Genomic DNA, 25,127 nt, shown 5'->3' on the forward strand with positions numbered 1-25,127 from the left:
GAGCATTTGTGTGGGAACACACACACTCGACTGTTTAAAAAGACTTTCTACAAAACCAACATCTATAAATTCAACCTAATTTCGTAGTTGAACCCTAGTTGAACCAGAATAATGGGATTTTGTCTCTAAGAAACAGTCTATGAGCAGAAATTAATCCAAAATTGTAAATTTGGATCTAGATCCAGATTTCAACCAACACTCCTGAAGTTCATGCATATTTGAATCTGGGGCTTTGGTTCAGACCATTGTTCTGCTTCAGCTGCAGAAGATAGATCCAGGTTAGATACCAGACCCCCATTGGTGTTTAGATCTGGTTCAGGACCATGTCTGCTTATGAACTCAATTGTCTGTTTTTAAAATTATTTTAGTTTTTGGAGATTATTCAAATGAAGGTCTTATTTCCAGACATGACCCTGTTGTAACTTATGTGGTTGCTGCTGAAAGATAAAAGAACATGCACACAAAAGTGAAGGAATGTTTGGCAGTGGCAAGGTGCTGAAAGGCAAGAGCGTGAGGGATGCCCCGCTCTCTTGTCTTTTCCTCTCAACAGAAAGTGCTGAAGAAACAATGTAACAGGATATGTCCTCTTACCAGACCTACTGCATCGCCAATGTGGAGGATACAATATGAATGTATATATCTCCCTACTAAATCAGGGGTTCTCCTCCTTCTGTATACCATGACTCCACAGTTAGCCACTCACCAGTGGCACATCTCTGATGCACACCAGATTGCTGTTTGTTTGTTCCCATAGTGCTGCAAAGAAGGTGCCTCAGGAACTGGCAATATAGTGTACTGTGCCTCTCCTAGGATAAAATTCTATTCCAAATGAAGTTAAGAGGAAAAGTTTACTTTACTTCAAAGCTGAAGATGTAGAAATCAGGAAACAGGATCCAGTGGAGCCCTGATTCTGGTTAAACATTCTTCCTGTTTTCCCCACCAATGAACACTGCAGTGCAAGCATCCTCTGCCATTTCTGGCCTCCTGGGTAATTTTACTTCTCCCAGTTAATAATAATTAATAATAAATAATTATGAATACTTAACTCTTTTATATAGTGTTTTTCAGTTATAGGTTTCAAAACAGCAATAGTGTGGAAGAGGGGAAGAAGATTATTTTTATGCTGAAAATGTTGGGCAGGCGGGTAGGCTGACTCTCTCTCCAGTGTCTCCTGGATCATCTGCTCTCAACTCCCAAGCTTTTCACAACATGACAGTCACATGAAGTAGAAGAACTAGAATAGAGTCCTTTATAAGCAATCCACATAAGCAGCTCTGAGAATGCAATAGGACAAAAAAAAGGACAAAAATCAGCAGACATCTGGAAGAGGTCAGAACCTCAGGTGGGTGTAGTTAAAAGTCGGGAGTTTCCTGTTAAAGTCAAGAGGCTTTGCTTGTGAAAAGTGGTTTATGGGGTACTCCAAGTTTCTGAAGAAGAGCTGTTTGTAAGTGATTTAGCAAATTCGCTTTAGCAGGAGGCAGGAGATAAAAACATCCTTATGACGCCTTGGGAGTCTTGGAAGAAACTGTTGGGAGGCCCAGGGAAGGTGGCAGTGACATAAATTGTGGGAAAGGTAGTCATGGAGCCCAATAACTTTTCACACTCCATTGCATGCTGCACAAGGCCTTGCAGAATCAAAGACTCTGAGCCAGATTCTTATTCACACTAAGGCCCCTTTGCACCAGCCTCTCAGTGGAAAGGGACTTTAAAGTGGGTGTCAATTTCAGAGTGTTGTAAAGGGGCCTTTCTATAAAAGAGAACCTGGCCAGATTTGTTTTACACCAAAGGAAAAAAGAAGCCTATTAATACAGGGCCAGATCCTCAACTGGTGTACAACCTACACCAGCTGAGGATCTGGTTCATTAGTCTAGAAAAGCCATATTACCAAAAATTTGCACAGATTTTGAAGTGTGTAAAATGTAGTTATGTGTCAAGACTCAGCCTATAAGGTACTGAAATAATTTCTTTCTTAGAGCACAAGGCTCCATGCCAAGATTTGCCTGCAAATGACGCATATAAAACGTTTTACAGAACAAATGAATCCAAATGAATAAACAGCATTTCTGTGTGGCAGACTCCCATAGAGTCTAATATCTTGATTGGCACATAGAAATCCAAGAACTGCCTCAGCCCTTGCTTAGGATTCCACATGCAGAAAGAGAGTAGAATATGGCTCTTGTTAGCTAACACTAACATGTTACATTCACACATAAATTCAGCTGGAATTTTGTGCATCTCCTTTAAACTTCGCAAAAGCAATGGCTGCAAAACATAATTTCTTTTTTTGAACCAAAGACAACAATTTATAAAGATTTTATTACCTAGTGTTACAAAAAGGACATTTCAAATAGCCAAGCAAGTATCAGATCATGAAACTTATTTACACTAAGGAATGAGAAGTGCTAAAAAGCCTGACTGAACCAGGCCAAGTAATTAAAACCCAGCACCTCAGAATACAGAAAGATTCATTGGAATAAATGACTAAATATGATCTGATCTATGTTTGAAGACTTTAACCGATGTTCAGGATTCTTTGGGCTTGCTCCTCATCTGTGCCACAGCTCCACTATGTGCAGCAGAGGAGAACAATAGGCAAAGATAGCTTTGAGCCAATGTAGTGATCTAATCATCACAGTTGCCATTCCTGATTCAGCCCCTGGTATAGCCTGGAGCAGCCTCAGGGCTGCTCTAAATTTCACCAATTTGAACAGTCCCTGAGGGGCCATTCTGCCGCTGGGATCACTGGATTTCAGTAGTGTTCCAAACACATCCTTTTCCCCAACAATGCCCCAGACATGCTACCTACACCAGCTTGAGTGGGGACAAGCATGTGGTGGTTGGTGTTTGTCTGAGCCAGATGATTTTTCATTTAACTGATTAAGCCAACTTTGTGCTATCAGGGTGATGCATAGCAGCTTTATTGGGCTGAGTGGCTGGCCCTTTATGTTTTAGAAACATAATTTGGAACAATACATTTTAAGTCCATCCGTTCAAATATCTAATGATCTTGGAATTATGTCTCTGCCACAGGTTCAACTTCAAGCTTAAAATAGTATCATATAAAACAGTTTGATACAAAACCACTATATGTGAATATATGCTCCAAACATATAGATAGATAGATAGATATATGTATACATATACATAAACATACACACACACACACACACACACACAAGGACCACCTGTTGCCTTGCCTGGGAGGATGAGGGGGAGAACAAATAGCCCATAATATTTTAACATTGTTGACAATGTTTTCTTTCTCCCTTTTGTTAAATAACCTCTTTTTCTCCAACTGCAGATCCTGCTGCAAAAGGACATCCGAGGACCCCCACAGAGCATGGCCCCAAGCATTGTCTGGCCACAAATCCTGCCCCTTTTCCCCTCCACGCAGTGCTGCATTGGATCCACTGCATCTGGGGCCCTTTGTGGCTAAAGGGGCAGGATTTGTCCACAAAAATAGGTAAAAATACTAAGTATCTCCTCGTGGCATTACATGTCAGTTCATTTTACAGATTATTTGATGTATACTCTATAGCTATCGAATGCTAATGGTTATGGTTACAGCCAACCTGGATTGGTTTTGAACCAGCAGCAGCTGAGAGATGACAGGCTGCTTATCTCAGTCCTATAGTTGTAGTATTTTTTAAATAAATAATAATAATTTAAAACTATACAAAATTGTCACTTCTCTCCTGCCCTTCCGTCCCCCCGGTGTATTAACAATGAACTATTCATTCTGCTGTGATGAGCGTCATTCCACTGCACAAGGCAACCTTTATTCACAATTAGAGAGTTAGGAATATTCAGCCAGTCATCACAGTTAAATAAACAGATTGTCTGAACATCCCTCAGGGCTTTGTTATAAATCTCTCTTTCTTTGCCTCACACAACTAGTATTACCTAGTTTTTAATATACAGTATCTACAGACAACACCCCTACTGGAATTCTTTTGGTGAAAAGTGAATTCATGTGTGTATACAGAGGCATTGCATCAAGGAACAAGAAGCCACCTGCACTTGGAATTAAGAGTTCAGTTCTTGGCACTCAGTCACAGAAATAAATAAATAAAGTGGAGGGAGTTCTGAGAAGATTGTCGGGGGAGGTGGCGGGGAATTTGGAGGAATTGATCCAGGGAAATATTTAAAACTTTGTTTGTAACTTAAAATGCTTGGTAATGTCCAATCGGACACATGATAAAAACCTACATTTACAAGGTTGTAAACACACAGAGAGGGAGGAGAAATATTTAAGTTTAATTGGGAATAGGATAAAATTAAGAAAAGGAATATTTAGATTGAATATCAGAGAGAAATTCTTCTCTTTTCTTTTAAAAGACAAGTCTCCATTAGCAGTATAGAACTATGACACATCATTTAACAGTTCTGATTCCATCCACTTGAGGTAAGTGATGTACATAATCAGTTCATTGTAATATATACATTATGGGTGTAAGTGAATAAATCCTGGCTGGGCCACGTGATGAATGGAATAATAATATAAATGTATGTTTACAACAAACAGATAGGATTATAATATCAAGAAAAAATATTAGGCCTATTCCTGCTTCACTAAGACCAATAGGAACAGTAGAAGGTCCATTACTATATTTCTGTGGTTATTTGATGAAAAATGGGAACTGAACTAATGGAGGAAGTATAGAATAAATGCTCAGTGGAGTTCATATTTCACTTCAAAGGTGGTTTAAATATGGAACCATATTCTTAAAAGCATGGAGGAGGTTCGATTGCAAGCTATTCATTTTAATTTATTTTATAGAATGTACCTTACTTTGGAATTTAATGTTAGTTATAGTAATGATAACAGCATGTGTTGATGTTTTAAGATCTTACAGAGTTCATTTCTCCTTGTATCTTTCTATAGAAACATTAATTCATTTGGCAACATGTTTGTGATGCTACTTCTGAAACACTGAAGAAGGATATTTTTACAACTGCTACTTTGTGTATTTTGGGTCTTATGGATGATTTATCAATTGCTAAATTTGAAATCCAAATTGTGGATTTGGCTATAGCTGTTGCCAAAAAGCAAATACTGCAGTGTTGGGAAGAAGTGAAAAGGCTATCATCATCTCCTTTATTCAGGCACTATTTTTATTTTAAGTTATTTCTAAATTTATAGTCCACAAACACTAACCAATGTCAGTAAAAGAGCTCTGTCTCTTTCACCAACAGAAGTTGGCCCAATAAAAGATATTATCTCACCTACCTTGTCCCTTTAATAGAAGTATTTTCACCTACCCGTGGGGGGGGAGGGAAGAGAAGGATGTTTGAAAGGCTGAACTTATTACCACTGAAATCAGGGTAGAAGCTTTCCCTGGGTCAGCCAGTATAGTTTGGCCTGGATTCTTTGATCCACTAAGGCCACATTGGACAGTGCAAAGTACCTTTAAACCAACTGGAGATTTGGGGAGACTTCTCCAATGGCTTACAGCTGGTAGAAGCAAAGTGGCCATTTCCTGCCCTGATAAACTCTGATATAAAGGAAAAAAGGAGGCATGGCAGACCTAATCCTCTGTTGCTGTATGGGACCTTATGTGAGCAGTGCCAGTTGCATAAGTTATACCTGGACCCCTTATGCAGGGTGGCCGAATCTGCCACAATCATTCCTCCTGTAGTCACCCCTCTCCATTATATTTGACAGCATAGTGGAGGATCAGAACCTTTTTGTCTTATTTGTCTTATCTGTTTGAGGCCCACTCCTGTGAGGTGCTAAGCACCCTCAACTCCCAAGAATTTCACTGGGGTATAGTGCCTTGCAAGACCACACCCTTAGACTGAAAATCTTTGGGTCAGGAAGCATGTCTTCTTTTCTGTCATGTACAGCTCCAAGTGCACTGTTGGCACCAAATTAATAATGATAATTAATGGCCCAGATCCTTGACTGTAACTAAGGAGCATACAACACAGCTCAAGAGGAAATAGGGTAAAAATGGCTTTAAACAGTTTTTCGTTCTTGCAGTACTGAACCAGCTATGTGCTGGGCCAATTTCCCAGTGCAAGTTAGAGCAGCCAGGTACAATTTCTCCTAAAACATTAACAAGAAAGATTAATATAGCAAAGTACATAATGATGAAAAAGATTTTATTTGTAATGCATAAAAAGTACACAGATTGATGGTAAGTAAAACCATTAAGAGATGGGAGAGGCAAATGAGATGGAAAGTAAAAGATGAGGTTGATGATATCATACAGGGTCTAAATTAAATGTCACCCCAGAAACCACAAAAGAAGTCAAAAGTAACAGTGCAGAGACTGGGCGGAGGTGAATGAAAGACAAGGGTCAACACAACAATAATATTTTTGGATGTCAGGGAAGCATTTGACAAAGCACACAATTAATTGTATTTGATGGACTGTGCTTGTAGAGATATTTTTGCCCCTACAAAGTAGCCCACAGCATAACACAAAACTCTTAATGAGTAATAATCTGTAATTTGACTAATAATTTTGTGATAATCTGAGAAAACAAAAATAAATCTCTTTACAAAACTGTTTAATTTTTTGGAAAAAAAATCCAAAATATTTGAGTCAGTGCTAGGAATGGATTGGAGGACACACAGTGCCCTGATTTGTGGTTAGCTTTCTTGATTATAATGTGTGATAGGATGTAGGAGTGAAAAAAGGGTTAACCTCAGCTCATGTTTCCCTTCCTGTTATAGAGGGGCTTGAATTAAGTTCTATAGATTTTGTTAGCTTGGGTAAAATAGGAGAAAAAAATGCTCATGTTACACAGACTGAGCTTCACATTCATGGGTTTTTGGACTGGGTTGAACCCCATCCTGGTGAGTTTTCTGCTTCCTTTTCCTTTTCTGCTTATTTTTATTTTTAGTAAACATTATCCCTTCAAGAAAAGACCTTGCTGACTGTTCCTATATTTTTTTTCTGCTGAGTCATTCCACCAATCTATACATTTGGCAATCTCTAAAAATGCTAAAATAATAGATTGTGACCCTCACAAGAACAAGGTTGAGGAGGACACATGTAATTTGAATAGAAAACCTTTGACATATAAATTTAAATAGTTCTTTGTTTTGGTTACAAGCATTTCCTTTCAGGATGTGCTACCCAAACATTTAAGCAATGTGCTGACACATGGCAACCTGACATTAAAAGTGACTTGAAAAAATAACACTGACTAGCATATTTTCATTGTCTAAACTAAAGGTCAGATCCTCAACCTGTGTAAATTAGTATAGCTCCATGGAATTGTACAGAGCTACATCAGTTTAATGGTCTAGTCCCGAGTGAAATAGATAAATGAGCATCATCAGTGGTAGGAATAAATTATATTATTTAAATTATTTCTGTTTTGATCATGTAATGAGTTAATAGGGGCACAGTGACACAGCCATGCTCTTTTGCCTTGTCCTGTATTCTTGGAATAAACTTCTTCTTTTCATAGGTTAAACATCTGTCTTCTCCCTCAAATCACTCCTTTAATTTAACTTCTTTCACCTAACTTTCCATCACAGAACTTCTCAGGTTCTGTCTGTTTTATAAATGTTGTTTTCCTTCCATGTAATACCTCTACAGAAAATAATCAAACAAATGTCTCCCCAACCCCCACCCCAAAAATTCCCTAAACAGAATTAAAAAAACCTCAACCTTCAAAAAAAAATCACCAAAAAAGAGAAAATAAATAAACTATTTTCGCCACCTCCAGAAACCTCTCAAACTATAGGGCTATTTGCAGTGTACTGAAGAAGGCTGAAGTGACATTGAATGAATACTGCTGCCCTCGGACCTTTGCAACAGTGAGACATGTATCTTATGAGATGATCTTAGCCACATTTTTTTCTTAAATACACACAAACCAGTGATGGGGTGTTCATGCCACACTTGGCCTGAAGGACTTAATGTAGGCTAAGAAGGGGGGCAGTTAACCAAACAGGCCATAGGTGAGGGGAATCGAGTGGCTTAACTTATGCCTTGACTGAATAAAGAGGGAGCCCAGCTGAGGAGAAATGAACTGGGCTAAGTTTATAAAGACAGGAAGTTGGCAGCAGAGGGGAGACTGTAAAAAAAGTAGTCTGTGTTCACTCCTGGGGAGAAGGGAGGTGTGTTTGGAGACTACAGAGTTAGAGTAGACTACAATTTTCCCCCTGGGAGGAGGGAGTGTTGGGGCTGGCAAACCCAAAGAAAGGCGGGGAGCCAGAAGGTTAGGAATCACTCAGGGAAAAGGCAGTAAGGTCTGGAACGGAATAGACCTTGGCTACAGATTAGAGGGTCCTTGAGCTGGAATCTGGAGCAGAGTGTGGGCTTGTGTTCCCCTGCCAGCCATTGAAGAAGTGGCACCAGCTGGCCATTGAATTGGAAGATTGCCTGAGCCAGTTCATAAGAAGAGACTTTGATATCCTGGAAGGGGAGGACATGTGTGACTTGGCTGGAGGGTTAAGCCATGAATGCTGAGCATCTTGCCTTGCTGAGAACCAGGAAGAAAAGGTAGAGCGGTCAGCAAGAGGCAGAAAGGAGCCATCAGACCTGGAACCAGGTAAACCCCAGAGTGACCAAGAGGAGGCATATTAGTGGTGAGAAGACCCTGTGACAGTCCCAAAGAAACAAATATTTCAAAATGGAAATTTTTTTCAGAGAAAATGGGGAAACTTCCCTGAAAGAGTCAGGCTTCCTTTGATGCATTCAGACCTCATTGTTGATGCCTCCAAAGCATGAGTCATGCATCCCCCTCATGACCCTATATAGAAGGTGGCTCACACTGTTATGAGACTGACTCACTTGGGTCTGCTCACAAACAGCCCTCAGGAGTAGACTGCCAAGTTTCCTGCAGCTGGCTGATATTATATAGAAACACTCTGTCTTCCAACAGGCTTATGCCTGGTTGAGCCATGTCTGTAGTATCCAATAAGCTCCCAAGAGTCAGGCTGGTTGGAGAGAAGGCATAGCACTCAACTCTGATTGAGATCTCTTAGCCTTCTGGTAACATCTAGACCACAAACCTCAGCCATAGTTGAGAAGCACAACTCTGGAGAGGGAAGCAAAGGTGGCTTTAAGCCATCTTGAAGTCCTCTGACCCTGGGGATGCTGAGCACCAATCTAATCCCTTGACATCAAATCCAGCAGTCTGATGGCAGTTCTAATTTGTGAGCTGTTAATGGCCCCAAAACATCAAAATGGCAGTCACAGATTGTTGGGGCCTGGGAAAGCTTCTGTCACATCCTTTTTTCCTCCTGGCCAGGACCTTGTGTTGTCCACAGGAACTTGGGTCTAGGTGGGGTGATATTGGAGGTATTAGCAGCAATTCTATGCTACCAGTGGATCGCTCTACACAGAAGGATGACCCTAATATATCTGCAAAAAGAACAGGAGTACTTGTGGCACCTTAGAGACTAACAAATTTATTTGAGCATAAGCTTTCGTGGGCTACAGCCCACTTCATCAGATGCATAGAATAGAACATATAGTAAGAAGATATATATGCATACAGAGGAACATGAAAAGGTGGAAGTTGCCATACCAAATCTGAGAGGCTAATTAATTAAGATGAGCTATTCTCAGCAGGAGAAAAAAAGAACAAAAAAAAACTTTTTTCGTGATAATCAAGATGGCCCATTTTGGACAGTTGACAAGAAGGTGTGAGGATACTTAACATGGGGACATAGATTCAATTTGTGTAATGACCCAGCCATTCCCAGTCTCCATTCAAGCCCAAGTTAATGGTATCTACTTTGCAAATTAATTATAGTTCGGCAGTTTCTTGTTGGAGTCTGTTCTTGAAGCTTTTCTGTTGCAAAATTGCCACCAGCTGTCACCTTCAGCCCCCAACTAAAACCTCTCCAGAGCATCATCAAAGATCTACAACCTATCCTGAAAGACATTGTGTAGAGCTTGGCTGTAGACAATGGGTCATGTGGTGTGGTCTGGATGAAAGCTGGAGGCATGCAGGTAGGCATAGCGGTCAGTAGGTTTCCGGGTGGTTTTTATGTGACCATTGCTTATTAGCACCGTAGTGTCCAGAAAGTGGATCTCGTGTGGACTGGTCCAGGCTGAGGTTGATGCTGGGATGGAAATTGTTGAAATCATGGTGGAATTCCTCAAGGGCTTCTTTTCCATGGGTCCAGATGATGAAGATGTCATCAATGTAGCACAAGTAGAGTCGAGGCATTGGGGGACGAGAGCTGAGGAAGCGTTGTTCTAAGTCAGCGATAAAAATGTTTGCATACTGTGGGACCATGCAGATACCCATAGCAGTGCCGCTGATTTGAAAGTATACATTGTCCAGCTTTCATCCAGACCACACCACACGATCCATTGTCTACAGCCAAGCTCTACGATACAACCGCATCTGCTCCAACCCCTCAGAGACAAATACCTACAAGATCTCTATCAAGCTTTCTTACAACTACAATACCCACCTGCTGAAGTGAAGAAACAGACTGACAGAGCCAGAAGAGTACCCAGAAGTTACCTACTATAGGAAAGGCCCAACAAAGAAAACAACAGAATGCCACTAGCCGTCACCTTCAGCCCTCAGCTAAAACGTCTCCAATGCATCATCAAGGATCTACAACTTATCCTGAAGGACGACTCATCACTCTCACAGATCTTGGGAGACAGGCCAGTCCTTGCTTACAGACAGCCCCCCATCCTGAAGCAAATACTCACCAGCAGCCACACACCACACAACAAAAACACTAACCCAGGAACCTATCCTTGCAACAGAGCCCGTTGCCAACTGTGTCCACATATCTATTCAGGGGACACCATCATAGGGCCTAATCACATCAGCCACACTATCAGAGGCTCATTCCCCCTGGCATCTACCAATGTGAGATATGCCATCATGTGCCAGCAATGCCCCTCTGCCATGTACATTGGCCAAACTGGACAGTCTCTATGTAAAAGAATAAATGGACACAAATCGGACCTCAAGAATTATAAAATTCAAAAACCAGTGAGAGAACACTTCAATCTCTTTGGTCACTCTATTACAGATCTAAAAGTGGTAATTCCCACCTTAATTATCACTACAAAAGGTCCCCCCCCCGCTCTCCTGCTGGTAATAGCTCACCTTACCTGATCACTCTCGTTACAGTGTGTATGGTAACACCCATTGTTTCATGTTCTCTGTGTATATAAATCTCCCCACTGTATTTTCCACTGAATGCATCTAATGAAGTGAGCTGTAGCACACGAAAGCTTATGCTCAAATAAATTTGTTAGTCTCTGAGGTGCCAAAAGTAATCCTTTTTTTTTTTGCGGATACAGACTAATACGGCTGCTACTCTGAAACATATCAAAGAGTAGTTATCAATGATTCACTGTCAAACTGGGAGAACATATCTAGTGGGGTCCTGCAGGGATTTGTCATGGGTTTGGTATTAGTCAATATCTTCATTAATTACTTGGAGAGTATGCTTATAAAATTTGCAGATGACACCAAGGTGGGAGGGATTCCTATTGCTTTAGAGGACAGGATTTGAATTTAAAATGACCTTGACAAATTAGAGAATTGGTCTTAAATCAACGAGATGAAATTCACTTAAGACAAATGCAAAGTACTACATGTAAGAGGGAAAAATCGAATACACAACTACAAAATGGGGAATAACTGATTAGGCAGTAGTACAGGAGATCTGGGGTTTATAGTGGACTACAAATTGAATGAATCTATATTGTGATGCAATTGTAAAAAAGGCTAATATCATTCTCGGGTGTATTAACATGAGTGTTATATGTAAGACCTGCTCTGCTTGGCACTAGTGTGGCCTCAGCTGGAGTACTATGTCATTTTGGGTGCCACATTTTTGGAATGATGTGAACAAATTGAAGAGAGTCCAGTGGAGTGCAATAAAAATAAAGATAGACTTAAAAAACTTGTCCTATGAAGAAAGGTAAAAGAACCTGGTTATGTTTAGTCTTGAGAAAAGAAGACTGAGGGGGCACTCTGCAACAAGGGAGATTAAAGTTAGATATTAGGAAAAAAACTTTCTAACTCTAAGAGCATGTGTACACTTACCTTGAGCGATTGATCCAGCGGGAGTCGATTTATCGCATGTAGTGAAGATGCGATAAATCGACTGCCGACCACTCTCCTGTTGACTCTGGTACTTCACCGGAGCAAGAGGCAGAGTCAAAGTGGGAGCGTCAGCAGTCGACTTACTGTGGAAATAGCTCTAAGTACATCAACTTCAGCTGCTCTATTTTCGTAGCTGAAGTTGCGTAGCTTAGACCAACTTAACTTCCACCCCCCACCTGTGTAGACCAGGCCTAAGATTGGTAAAGCACTGGAATAGATTACCAAGAGAGGCTGTGGAATCCTTGACATTGGAGGTTTAAGAATAGGTACAATAAACACCTTTTGGGGATGGTCTAGGTTTGCCTGGTTCCACCTCAGTCTCTTTCAGGCCTACGTTTCTAAGGCCTGGTCTACACTGGGGGTGGAGGGGAGCTAAATTGGTCTAAGTTACACAACTTCAGCTACAAAAATAGGGTAGCTGAAATTGACATACTTAGAGCTACTTCCACGGTAGGTCAACTGCAGACACTCCCCCTTTGACTCTGCCTGCGCCTCTTGCTCCGGTGGAGTACTGGAGTCGACTGGAGAGCGCTCAGCAGTCGATTTATCACGTCTTCATTGGACACAATAAATTGAACCCCATTGGGTCGATCACTCCGGAGGTAAGTGTAGATGTGCCCTAAGATTCTGTTCTATATGATTGTGGCTCTACTGTGGTGATAACTTTTGTTGGCTTCTGGTTGTGCCATCCCTTCTCAGGTGGACTGGCTGCCTAGATGTCCTTTTGAATAGTAGTTTTATATATCATCATCATCATCATCATCATGGCAGATTCCAGAGGGAGGTGGCCTTCTTGCAAATAGAGCACCATCCAGATCAATCTCTGGCAAGGTGGTCTGGTTGGATATTCAGTTTACATCCATCTCTGGTAATCCTTTCATACCACTGATAGTTTTGATGCGCACATTATCACCAGCTTTATAGTGGCATTCTTTTGTACACATTCTTTTAATTTGTTGGTCTTCCCATTCTAATGAGTCTGTACTGATAAAGCTGCTGGAACCAAGCCACCACTGATGGAGGTAGTTGCTGGACTCAGCTTTGAGTATCCTCATTTCTGATCTTGTCCTGCTACTTGATATGGAGCAACTGACAACAACAATGAGAATTTAAAAGCTTAATTCAGGGTTCTTCAGCTTTCCTCAGTGCCAATGTTTCGCTGCTGTACAACAGAGTCAGTGTAACACTGGTTCTGTAGATCTAGAGCTTCATAGCAAACATTGTCACAACATCCCTACAGAGGCAACTGAAGGGCCCAAAACATGGCAGCAATGTACACATCTTCCAAGCATCTTCCAGCACTGTCTATGACACTGCTGACCTGACAGTTGACAAATGCTCAATATTCTGTCTGGGCAGGTTAATACTAAGCAGGTTGTAAGCTGGAACTGGAGGCTGTTTGATGATAATGGCCCGCAATTTAGTATTATCGGATGATAATCATAGATTCCAAGGCCAAAAGGAACCACTATGAATCTGCCATTGACTGAACCATGTTTTTTTTGTTTTGTTTTTCCATTCTAGAACTCTTCTGTCATTGACACTATCTTCCCAGGGATGTCAAGTCACTTCATCAGATACGACAAACTTGCTTGATGCACTGAATCAAAGGCCTGATGGAAGTCTATAAAAAGTGCTGCTCATGGCTTGTGAAATGCAGCCATCTTCTCAAAAAGCTGTCTTAAGGTAAAGATCTGGTTGACAGTGGAATAGCCAGGTCTAAAGTTGCCCTGAGTATCCTGGCCTTTGCCATGAAGGGCATTGTTGATTCAAGACATTGACACGGAAACAAAGACTTTCCCTGGGATTGACAATAGTGTAATACTTATTGCCCTTTTTGAACAAAGGCAGAATAACAACCTTCTTCCAGTCATCGAGGATGGTATTAGTACAGCAGATGATCTAGAAGAGCTTATAGCCGTGGCACTACAAATTCTCTCGCCTGTTTTCAGCACCTCAGGGGTAATGTTACAAACTCCTGTTGCCTTCCCAGACTTCAGCTTATGGACTCTGATGCACATCTCCTCTTGGCTGAAGGAAGGTGGCTGTACTGGAACTTCCAGCCCCTCTCAAATGGAAGAGGGACTGCAGGAAATGAGCATCTGTTGGAGGAGCATCTTGAAATGATCGTCTCGTTGATGCAATTGATCCTTCAGGTTTGGACTGATGTTGCCATCTCAGTTCCATGCTGAATAAGCTGGTGGCACTTTTTCCTTCACAAACACTGCATAGTTAAATAAAGGATGTGATGATTGTGCCAGGATTCCTTCTCTCTCTTTCTCTCTCTTTCCTTTTTTTTTTTAACACAAAACTTGATGTTCTGAAATTGAACCATTTAGCTGTTGCTTTTGCTGTCAACATAAGTATCTCTGAAGCCTCAAACTGTACCCTCACTTTTTTCTCATCTCTAACCGTTGTATCTGTCTCTTCACTGATCCATGGGCGACATTGGAAGGGCAAAGGCCACAGAGCTGAGCTGGCAGCAATCAGCCCTGATGACTTGAAACACCATTCCTCATCAGATGACCGAGGGAGTGAGATTTTAGTCTCTAATGCTTTGATGGCCCTAAGGAGTTCAGAACAGAAAGCCATCTGATAGCTTGGTTGTAAGAAGAGCTTTTGGTTGAATCAGACTAATTTCAGCCCACTAACTTATTTTCAAAGTAGGAGGCACATTTTTGTCTCTGCGTACCCATACATCAGTGACTGTTGTTCACGAATTATTGTTAATGAGGACATGATCAATAACAGTCCTGTGAAACCATCTGGGCTATACCTGCTCTGTTTGTGAATCTTGGGTGACAGAAGAGTGAATCAGCAATCCCAATAGAATTTGCAGCTGCCAATAACATCAGTTGTTTACCATTTCTGTTCTTCTGCTGGATACCAAACTTCCTGAGAGTACTTGAGCAGGTCACTATTCTTTCCTACCTGTGCATTAAAGTTGCCCAGGATCATGATGACATCTCTTCTCAGAGTTTCATTACGGATTGATTGCAGTTGTTGGAAGAAATTATCTGCAGCTACGTTATAGGCCTTGGTTGGACCATACACGGCAAGGATGGTAAGATGCCCACAGCTATTATGGAAACAGATGCTGAAAAGTCACTTCTTAATCACCAGCCATCTCTGCAGCGCCTATTGGGCAATGAGTGAAAGTACAATGGCCATTCCTTGCTGGAAAACCTGTCGGGATGGCCTGAGAACAAAAACATATAGCCCTTAACTTTCTTTTCACCACTCCTGGCCAGTTTAGATAAAATACAGATATCAATGTTCAGACTTCTCAATTGCTTGATTTAACTGTTTCAGAACATGTTTTGATGTTTCAGGCACCAATTTTACATTTGCCACCAACATGCACAATACTGGAATAGCCCTTTTGCAAGGTTTCTTTGGCCATTTTTGCCTCAATGGCAGGGAAACTCTTGGCTGATTCAGGACAACTGGCCAGATTGTTGCAGGTGGTTGGCTTCAGTATTAAACACTCTCAATGAACCGGGGTCTCTCATAGTCAAATTTTGCCTTTCATTTGATCTTATTAGCAAATTTCTGTTTTTCCTCTAGTTTGGAATAACTGAGGTCCTGTAGAAAGCAAGAAGAAAAGGAATACTTGTGGCACCTTAGAGACTAACAAATTTATTTGAGCATAAGCTTTCATGAGCTACAGCTCACTTCACCAGATGCATGTAGTGGAAAATACAGTGGAGAGATTTATATACAGAGAGAACATGAAACAATGGGTGTTACCATACACATTGTAACGAGAGTGATCAGGTAAGGTGAGCTATTACCAACAGGAGAGAAAAAAATACTTTTGTAGTGATAATCAAGGTGGGCCATTTCCAGCAGTTGACAAGAATGTCTGAGGAACGGGGGGGGGGGGGAATAAACATGGGGAAATACTTTTATTTTGTGTAATGACACATCCACTCCCAGTTTTTATTCAAGCCTAATGTAATGGTGTCCAGTTTGCAAATTAATTCCAATTCAGCAGTCTCTCATTGGAGTTTGTTTTTGAAGTTTTTTTGTTGAAGAGTTGCCACTTTTAGATCTGTAATCGAGTGACCAAAGAGATTGAAGTGTTCTCCAACTGGTTTTTGAATGTTATAATTCTTGACGTCTGATTTGTGTCCATTTATTCTTTTACGTAGAGACTGTCCAGTTTGGCCAATGTACATGGCAGAGGGGCACATGATGGCATATCTCACATTGGTAGATGCACAGGTGAACGAGCCTCTGATAGTGTGGCTGATGTGATTTGGCCCTATGATGGTGTCCCCTGAATAGATATGTGGACACAGTTGGCAACGGGCTTTGTTGCAAGGATAGGTTCCTGGGTTAGTGTTTTTGTTGTGTGGTGTGTGTGGTTGCTGATGAGTATTTGCTTCAGGTTGGGGGGCTGTCTGTAAGCAAGGACTCACCTTTCTCCCAAGATCTGTGAGAGTGATGGGTCGTCCTTCAGGATAGGTTGTAGATCCTTGATGATGCATTGGAGAGGTTTTAGTTGGGGGCTGAAGGTGACGGCTAGTGGCATTCTGTTGTTTTCTTTGTTGGGCCTTTCCTATAGTAGGTAACTTCTGGGTACTCTTCTGGCTCTGTCAGTCTGTTTCTTCACTTCAGGAGGTGGCTATTGTAGTTGTAAGAAAGCTTGATAGAGATCTTGTAGGTGTTTGTCTCTGAGGGGTTGGAGCAAATGTGGTTGTACCGTAGATCTTGGCTGTAGACGATGGATTTTGTGGTGTGGTCTGGATGAAAGCAACATCCTTGTTAATTTGCCCATTACCATCTGTGAAGGTGATGCCATTCCTTCTCTTGGTGTATTCTTAAATCCCAGTGCATCTAGATACAGATCCTTATTGTTATGGTTGGCTGACTTCAAGAGACTTTTCACTGTCTGTCATTTTGGTGATGATGTGATAATCTCAGATCTTAGTGAATTCTTGATATAATGTATTTAACTATTTGGGTCCATTATCCGCCATCAGAACGTGTAATATTTCATGCCTTGCAAACTGTGATTTTTAGTATGGCTGATCTCCATTCTGCTGCTTGTGTTTGTTAGTTTTGAAAGCTATATGCATTTAGAGCAGTAATCCAAGAACAGTAAACAGAATTCTTTGTCAGATTCATATTAGTCCTTTTCCTTTGTTTATATTTTGGCCAAAGTTACCTACCTGTTGGGAAGGATATTTAATACTTGTTTGTTTTCTGATTACTCATCTGCATTTTGTGATTCACCTCTACAGTAATATTTTCATTTACAAAATCTTCGTGCCAATAGAAGTATAATTTCCTTCCAAATACATGGTCACAAGCTTCAGTTTCAGATCTTTTCATTTTCTTAATCTGTTTTCTAACAGATGGTCAATATATTTCTTCACTATCTTCCCGTACTCTACCTCTGGACTAGTTACTTAACTATGGACAAATCTATTTAAGAAATGGTGCTGTCCAGAGAAGAGGTGGCTGTGTAATGTGAAATAAATGTGACTTAAATGCTTTCAAGGGGGTTAAAGTAAATATCAATTATGTGAAAATGAGAACAGAAATGTATAGAGTGACCATGGTATGTGTAATTTTTAAAGAAACATTTCCTCTAAATTTTTCCTAATCTAAAAATTAGAGAAACCGGTGTGATTTTTTTTTTTTTTTTGGAAGGGAAAGAAAAGAAACACACACCCACACCCTATGGCTAGAAAACAGTAAAGGTATTAATATGCCTGCAGCTACCTGAGAGAGGAGAGAATGTGTATTCAGTGATTGACAGAAATTGGCTGAATAAGAATTGACTGAAGTTCTGTATACCATGTATTTGATCCAGTGGGAGAATTAAAAGCAAAATATAAATCTGTTTTTAGTACAGACATGTGGTTACTAAAAGATGTGACAGCAAATGTTCATGAGGCTAAAATAATATTCCTAGCTTTCTAAAATCACATCCTGCATTTTATGCTCATGGGAGCATAGAAAGGTAATTAGAAGAATTACAAAAGCATGGAATTTAACCTGTAGAGTTAATTTAGTAGGCTGCCCTGATTGTACACGTTCCTAAAAAATTAAGGGCCAAATTCTACAACATTACTTATATTGCGTATGGGACTATGTAACTTGTGGAGTAAGGGATTACTCAGCATAAGAAAAGGTGGCTGAATCAAGTCTTAAGTGGAGAAAGTGTTGAGGAAAGAATTGGGTATAGTGACTAGGGTTACCAATTTTGGTTGGACATATTCTTGGAGATTTCATTGGATGACATAATCTTTAACTAAAGATTAATCTTTAAGTCCTGGAGTCTCCAGGACAACCCTGGAAGGATTCGCAAAAATCTTTTGGCGAATACAGACTAACACGGCTGCTACTCTGAAACCTGGAAGGATTGAAACCCTAATAGTGACATGTGCAAGCCTGGTTCAATCAAATCTGCAAAGTCTAAGGGGGCTTTGCACAGTCATTTGATTAGGCCCCCTTAGCTGTAAAGAAGACTCTGTAAATGTAATTGACTTCCCTCCCCTTTCCCTAAACCCTTAAGCTATGCTAAATGCAATAGGCAAGAACAATTCCATGGATTTCAGGGAGGAGGGAATTTAAAATTAATGATTCCCTTTCTTAGGTATGGCTGAGCTGAGTGCACCTCAGGAGAGGTGGAAGCAACCATGTGGACTGATCCAGTCATTGCCTGAGGGCAGCTCTAATTTATATTCAGCTGTAAATTTGTTAGTCTCTAAGGTGCCCCAAGTACTTCTTTTCTTTTTAAGAGGGTACTGTTGGTCCCCTGACCCTACCATACCTCTACCTGGGGGGAATGCAAGAGAAGGAGATAAAGCTCTCTGGCCGGATGTATATTATCCAGGAACTTCCCATATTGCCAATGCACTGGGCTTTATGGTGCTTTGCATTGGCAGAGCTGGCATAAAGAGGCCACAGAAGAATCTCCAAGGGGGACTAATGTGTCCAAAACCAGCAAAAAAAACTCAGCGGTATTCAGGGGAACATCATGTGGATGCACACTGCAGATTCATAGTGACTGAAGGAGTGATGTGTGTAGGAGAAAAAGTGGAGTATTGATCATTGGATTGCAGGGCAGCTGGACAGGGGAACAACCAGAGAACTCAATAAATGCAATACACACATCCAGAAAAACCACTACCGTTATTCTCCAGTAATGAATGCAGTGCTATGTAGAAAGGGCTGTAAGAAGCTTCAACAGTATATGCAATGCAGTAGTGCAGAGAACTCACCTGGGGTTTGAACAGTAAGCATACACTGCACCTATGGAGGGAGAGCACCGAGTGGTCATATACAATACATGAACTTCTGTTTTGCGGAGAGACCACTGGAGGCTTCAGCAATACTGCATGGGGTGCTTGTGGGCACGGAGACCCCCAACGCTAAACAAGCGTGCAGAGGGACCAGTACTCCCCACGGGGGGTCGCCAAAGCACATTAACCCCTGTTCGCTTTTCCCGCAATTGCTTCACCTCCCCTCTCTTTCCCCATTTAGAATCCGCACGGAACGCAGACCAGAAGCGGGCGTGGCGTCGCCGCTCCGCCCACCGCGTCCCCTGCGTGCGGGCGTGCCTCCCCCCCCCCCTCCTCCAACTCCCTCAAGCAAGCCGGTGTCTCGAGACGCCCGCGCGCTGGAACAGGCGCTCCCATCCCTTCCACTTTCCCCTACTCCGCGAGTTGGTTTGTTCCTCCTCCTTCCCCTCACCCGCGGCTCCCCGCTGTGGTCGGGTCTGGCCCGACCCGGCGGCTGAACGCTCGCACTCAGGGACTCGCTGCCCATTGAAGCACCGGCTCGAGAGGACGGGGGGAGAGCGGCTCCCCGGCCCGGGCAGCGCCATGAGGTGAGCGGCCGCCTCGGGGCTCATCGCCCCACCCCCGCACCGGGGTGTTTGCAGGGGGTGCGCTGTGGGGCTCTCCGGTGGGAGGAGGGCCTGGCCGGGGGCCTAGGCGGGGGGGGCAGCCCTGTGGGTCTGAGGAGGAGAAGGGGGTGGGTGGGTGGGGGGGGGGCGTTGTTCCATGGGCGGGTTCTCTTGCGCCGTTGGCTTGTTGCTCTGTGAAAACACCCTGGGGGCCGTTGTGTCTCGGCCGTTGTGTCTGTTCCCCGGCAGGGGCGTGCGGGCGCCGGGAAGGCAGGGCTGGCTCCGCAGGGATAATGGCCAACCCGCCCGGCGCCTTGGGGAGCGGGCGGGCGGGCGGGCCGGCCGCGGCTGCCCGTAAATAGAGAGCGAGTCCCCGGGATTCGTGTGGCGCGAGGGGCCGGCTCGTGAGCTCCTGAAGCGTCCTTTTTGGGGGGCTACAGGCTGCTCGCGATCCCGTGCCCAAGGCGGGGAGGGAGAAGCGCTGCCCTTTTATCGGTGTGTGTTGCATTGCAGCAGCAGCTGGGTTTTTCCCTGTCTAATCAATAGAGGCAAAAATCCCCCCCCCCCCCCTTCTCCCCTAGCAGTCGTGAATATATTGTTTGTAGGATTTGTTAATTCAGATGCGAACATTGACCCACACATTAGTAATTCGCTTTTTTTTGGAGTGTGTGTCGGTGTCCATTTGTCTAAGAGACTGAACCTTTATGTGGTCGTATTTGCTTGGAGATTATTTTCCACCCCCTCCAGCCGTTTCGTGCCGTTCTGTGTCCATAAGCTCTTTTTGGATTGGTGCAAGACTTCGTGAGAAATGTGACTTGGTAGACTAAATGCTGATATATTTGGGGATGCATTATTGTGATCCATATAGGCCTACCCATTAGGTTAAACATTTGGGGGGGAGGCTGCAAATTGCCATTCAAAAGATATTGTCTGTCTTGTAGTTAGATTTGAATCTTCTTTGTGTTAAAGATTAATGATCAGCAGTTGCCAAGTCCTTAGAACGCAACAGTAAGATTTACATGATATAATCCGCACATTCCTTCGCTGTGACAAAGTGTCAAGTCATAGGAATTCTTCACAAATTTAAGAAGCTTCTATTTTAAACTTTTTTCTTAAAGTTTGTGGTTTTTTGTTTTCCCAAGGGCAAATATGCATGCAGGCTTGGCGTATGGAGAGCTTAGTTCTTTTTTTCCTTTCTTGCATTCTGTTCCTCGGATGGCTTTATTGTATTTTGTTTGTAGTTATTTATGCCTTTAAATTTGGGTTTTTCAAAGTTGTTTTATAATTTAAATCTTAAATCATAACTTTTTTTCTCTTATTCATACAGCTGTTTTTCACAAAGTGGCTAGCTTCTCAACACTTGAAAAATACTCAGTTAGTTCATAATAATTGCATATTTTGTGCATAGTAGTTTTGAATATTTTGATAATATAAAAAGCTAAGTTTTATAATTTGCTGCATATTTTAGAGGTGAATTTGTTTAGGCAGTTCTGAGACAATCATTTTACTTAGGCCATGTCTGCACTAGAAAAGGTTTGTTGGTATAGTTATACCAACTAGCCCTCCTATTGTAGATGCAGCTCTCTTTTGCCATTATAGCTTGTACTGGTTCAGTGAGTGGAATAAGCTATACTGGCAAAAACACTTTTATGCTGGTATAATTGTATGCACAATAGAGTTTTTGCTAGTTTAGAAGTGTTGCAAAAAATCATGCCCAAGGAACATTACCAGCAAAAGTTTCTAATGTAGACCTCCCCTTAGGCTGTCTAAATAGGTGTTCGTATAATCAACTTTAAACTGTCTGTATATGTATAAGCAAAACATCTCATAAGTATGGTAAAAATCTGTGCATCTATCTTTAAATACTAAATGGCAACTGTTTTTAAAGCGGGAAATTGTCTGAAATTAAATGTTCATCGTGAATGATTGCTGATATTTTAAAGAACCTCAAGAATTCTTCAGGAATTGCGTAAATCCAAGCCTTGCCCAAGCATACAAATTGTATCAGTGTAACTAAATTGGTTTATTAACTAGTTAAATCAGTGTAGTCTCCTTTTGTTGCACAGTGTTAAATTGAATCAGTTTCTCCATCTATTTAGTTAAATGGGTACAACATGTATGTGTAGCCAAGACTTCATGTTCTCTTAGGGCTTGTGTAAACTAGGATAAAAGGTATATTTCTTAAACATGTTAGTTAAAAGGCATTAGTTAATTTTTATTTACACAGTCTTATAGACAAGTAGGTTATATCTTAAAACATGTTTTCCGGTTAAGGTAAATCCTTTGGAGGGGGGCACGATGACAACAGGAAGAGCCTACGCTTCAACATCAAACACAACTTAGCACAGACAGGCCAAGTATTAAAAGTTGGTAGCTAACACCTTTTTAAAATATTTTATCATAGTCTAGACAAGCATTTAGATGTAAATGATCATAAACTAAGGTGTAGTTCTGAGATGGAGGCTCTTCCACTTTTCAATAGAAAACAGCTTATAGCTTGATTTATAATAAGCAGACAGAATGTATACTATTGGCATTCTGACAAATATAAAAGGACTAGATGTGCATAATCTTTCCAATATACACTGGTAGAGAAAATTGCTCTGAACTATAACTTCAGTGTACACTTTTCTGCACTCAGGCATGCGATAAGGCACATACGGCAAAGTGATCAGAAAACTATTCTCCTGCCATCCCAATTCTGAAGTAACACTGGTCTGACTTATGAATGGCTGCTGCCATATTTGGGGTAGCTGGGTGGCCAGAAGTTAAGAAATACAGTAGCTTACCAATTTTTCCCTTATTAAATATAGATTGCTGTAACTGTAACCAAATTCTGAAATCTGTGCAATGTAATAGACAACACAATAGGTTGTATATGTAAACATCAAGAGTAAATACTAGACCGTGGCAATTAAATTTTGTAGTGGCTTGTTTGTAGTTGTCTGAACATTATATAATAGCTATGTAGATCTTTGGTATTGAACACAGACTTCAGGTGAATTTTAAACCTTGAATTGCTCAGGAATAAATACAAGTGCCTCTAACAAAACAAGTTTTGTTTCTGAAACAAAACTATGCAGTAGGCTTCCTTCCTCTCTACCCCCCCCCCCCAAGGTCAACAGTTGATTCTTACAATGCAAAAAGGGCAACAGACATGTAACTGACAGACTAGGTGTTGGTCTGAAAATAGTGTGTTATGTGAATGGACTAATCTAATAATACCTATCCAGAAATAGGTATGCATGACTAGGGATTTCCATAGCCAATTGGAATGCTGAAAAAAGTGGCTGTTAAAATATCTTAGTTTAAGAATGCAATAATTTACAGTAATTGTATATCTTGCTACTCACATGATATAACTTTTCTGTTTTGGTGGTGGTGTGACTTCTTACTGTGATAGCAGCATTTGTTTAAACAAAATTCTATTGAACAATACTCTGAATATCTGTATCTTAGGGGTTGATGACTGACATCTTTCTATAATTCATGAACAGTAAATGAAATGTTCAAAATTTTCATTTTTTAGTGATATTTCCTTCTAATGTGTTACTTTGTTTACAAATGTCCGGGTCTGACTGTCCCCCTTTATTATAGGTTATACTACATTTTTAATAGCACTTGAATTTCTAAACAGGAAAAGTAGCAGATCTGATCTTTCTAATGCAAGAAAGATCTTTCTATTTCTTAGCAAGTTATATGGATTCCTCATTCATGATTTATTTAACCTTTTTATTTTGATTTTAGATTTCTTTAAAACAACCTTCCAAATATATATTTAAAAATCTCAAACATCGAAAATCAGCAGGTCTGTACAAGTACGTTTTCTTGACATTTTAAAGGCTGCATTATGATATGATTTCATTCACTACTCTTCTAGTTAAATGGGAAGAAAAAGTAGTTTCAAGCCAGTAGTAGCAAAGCTAGCTTCATTAGGATTCGGAATTCTTGAGGAATCTCAGGTGAGTCCTAGAGTTATGCCAAAAGGTGACACTACACATGACAATAATAAATTTATGGTAATTTAAATTAATTTTGTTACAGTGGTCAAGCAGAAAGAGCCAGTAACTGAGGAATGAGAGAATAAGAAGGGTATTTATTGCAGCATGCTTTGCTGTATAGGGTAAAATTTCAGAATTGGGCTTTTGTTGTAGCTTTTACTACCTGCATAACGTATTACATATTTGGAATAGAAAATGTAATCTAGTTTTGAAATATTTGACAAAATATTGAAAGTGCATAGCAGTCAGTTAAATCAAACTGTATTGCTGTACATGTTCCAATCACTAAATTTCTTATTTCTCTAGAGTAGGCAGATTTTTCAGGTGGGCACAAGAATTCAGTTCAGGTTACTTTCCTTGCTCTGTGCAGACACAGCCTCAGTCCACTTAATGAGCTTGGGATGTGATTCCCAGCTCGCATAAACATACTTGTGCTGGCTCTTACAGAGCTAACACAAGTGTAAATCTGAATGTAGCTGCAGTAGCAGAGGATTACAATCCCGCTTGAAGCCTGTGGGTACATATTTGGCATGGCTTACACTACTATTTATACTTATGCTAGCTCTCATCAAGATAGCACAAGTATGTGTGAGAGAGCTGGAAATTGCCTCTCTAGCTCCTAGTATAGATGTAGCCTAACAGACACATTGAGTCATCTGTCTGATATTATTGCAGATTTTGTTAGCTAGTGCTTCATTTGTGGCAATTGCAAGTAATTCTTGCACTCCCCCTCCCCCCTCCCCCCATCTCACGTGGAATCTGACAACTGCTCTCACCAAAGTCTCTGGATAGTAATGAATTATTTTGATAGTAGATTTATAAGGTAATATTCCACAAGTTTGTTAAGTAAATGAAATGTACATCACCCAAAATGCATATTCTTCATAGGAGGCTACTTATGGACATCTTATCAAGTTATATTGCAAAGATCTAAAAATTACAAATGATATGGGGATGGGGGTCCAGGAAGGCATTCTAAAATTCAGCATCAATCTGGAAGTATGCATGCAGGCTGCTTCCTCCTGATTCTAATGCCAGGCTCTGTATTTTTAAGCAGTCAGTTAAATTTGTCTTGCTCTTCTTTTTTCCCACTTTGAACTGTAGTGCATGAAGGGCCGGATAGTCCTTTCTGTACCTCCCTACAAAATGGGAAGAAGTTGTTCATTCAGCACCTATTCACTGAACACCTACCTGACACTGGGGTC

The 25,127-nt window shown here is 41.1% G+C and overlaps 1 protein-coding gene and 1 long non-coding RNA gene across 23 annotated transcripts in view; both read left to right on the forward strand.

Moving 5' to 3' along the window:
• Positions 1-3,309: 3,309 nt before the first annotated feature.
• Positions 3,310-14,191, forward strand: LOC122459489. Its single transcript, XR_006280213.1, has 3 exons — positions 3,310-3,463; positions 4,339-4,405; positions 13,582-14,191. It is a non-coding gene; the product is annotated as an uncharacterized LOC122459489 (long non-coding RNA).
• A 5,342-nt stretch (positions 14,192-19,533) lies between these two features.
• Positions 19,534-25,127, forward strand: part of ENAH (ENAH actin regulator) — a 145,627-nt gene continuing 140,033 nt past the window's right edge. For 5 of the 22 annotated variants that reach the window (XM_043511684.1, XM_038394809.2, XM_038394806.2 and 2 more), the window contains exon 1: positions 19,641-19,903. In XM_043511684.1, coding sequence (XP_043367619.1) covers positions 19,899-19,903 — 5 coding nt within the window. In that variant the 5' untranslated portion in view covers positions 19,641-19,898. Of the gene's footprint in view, positions 19,904-20,175; positions 20,417-25,127 lie in introns of those variants that run through there. The other 17 variants (XM_043511680.1, XM_043511681.1, XM_043511682.1 and 14 more) reach the window with 8 other exon arrangements.

The sequence above is a fragment of the Dermochelys coriacea genome, chromosome 3, assembly GCF_009764565.3.
Source record: "Dermochelys coriacea isolate rDerCor1 chromosome 3, rDerCor1.pri.v4, whole genome shotgun sequence".
Taxonomy (NCBI): domain Eukaryota; kingdom Metazoa; phylum Chordata; order Testudines; family Dermochelyidae; genus Dermochelys; species Dermochelys coriacea.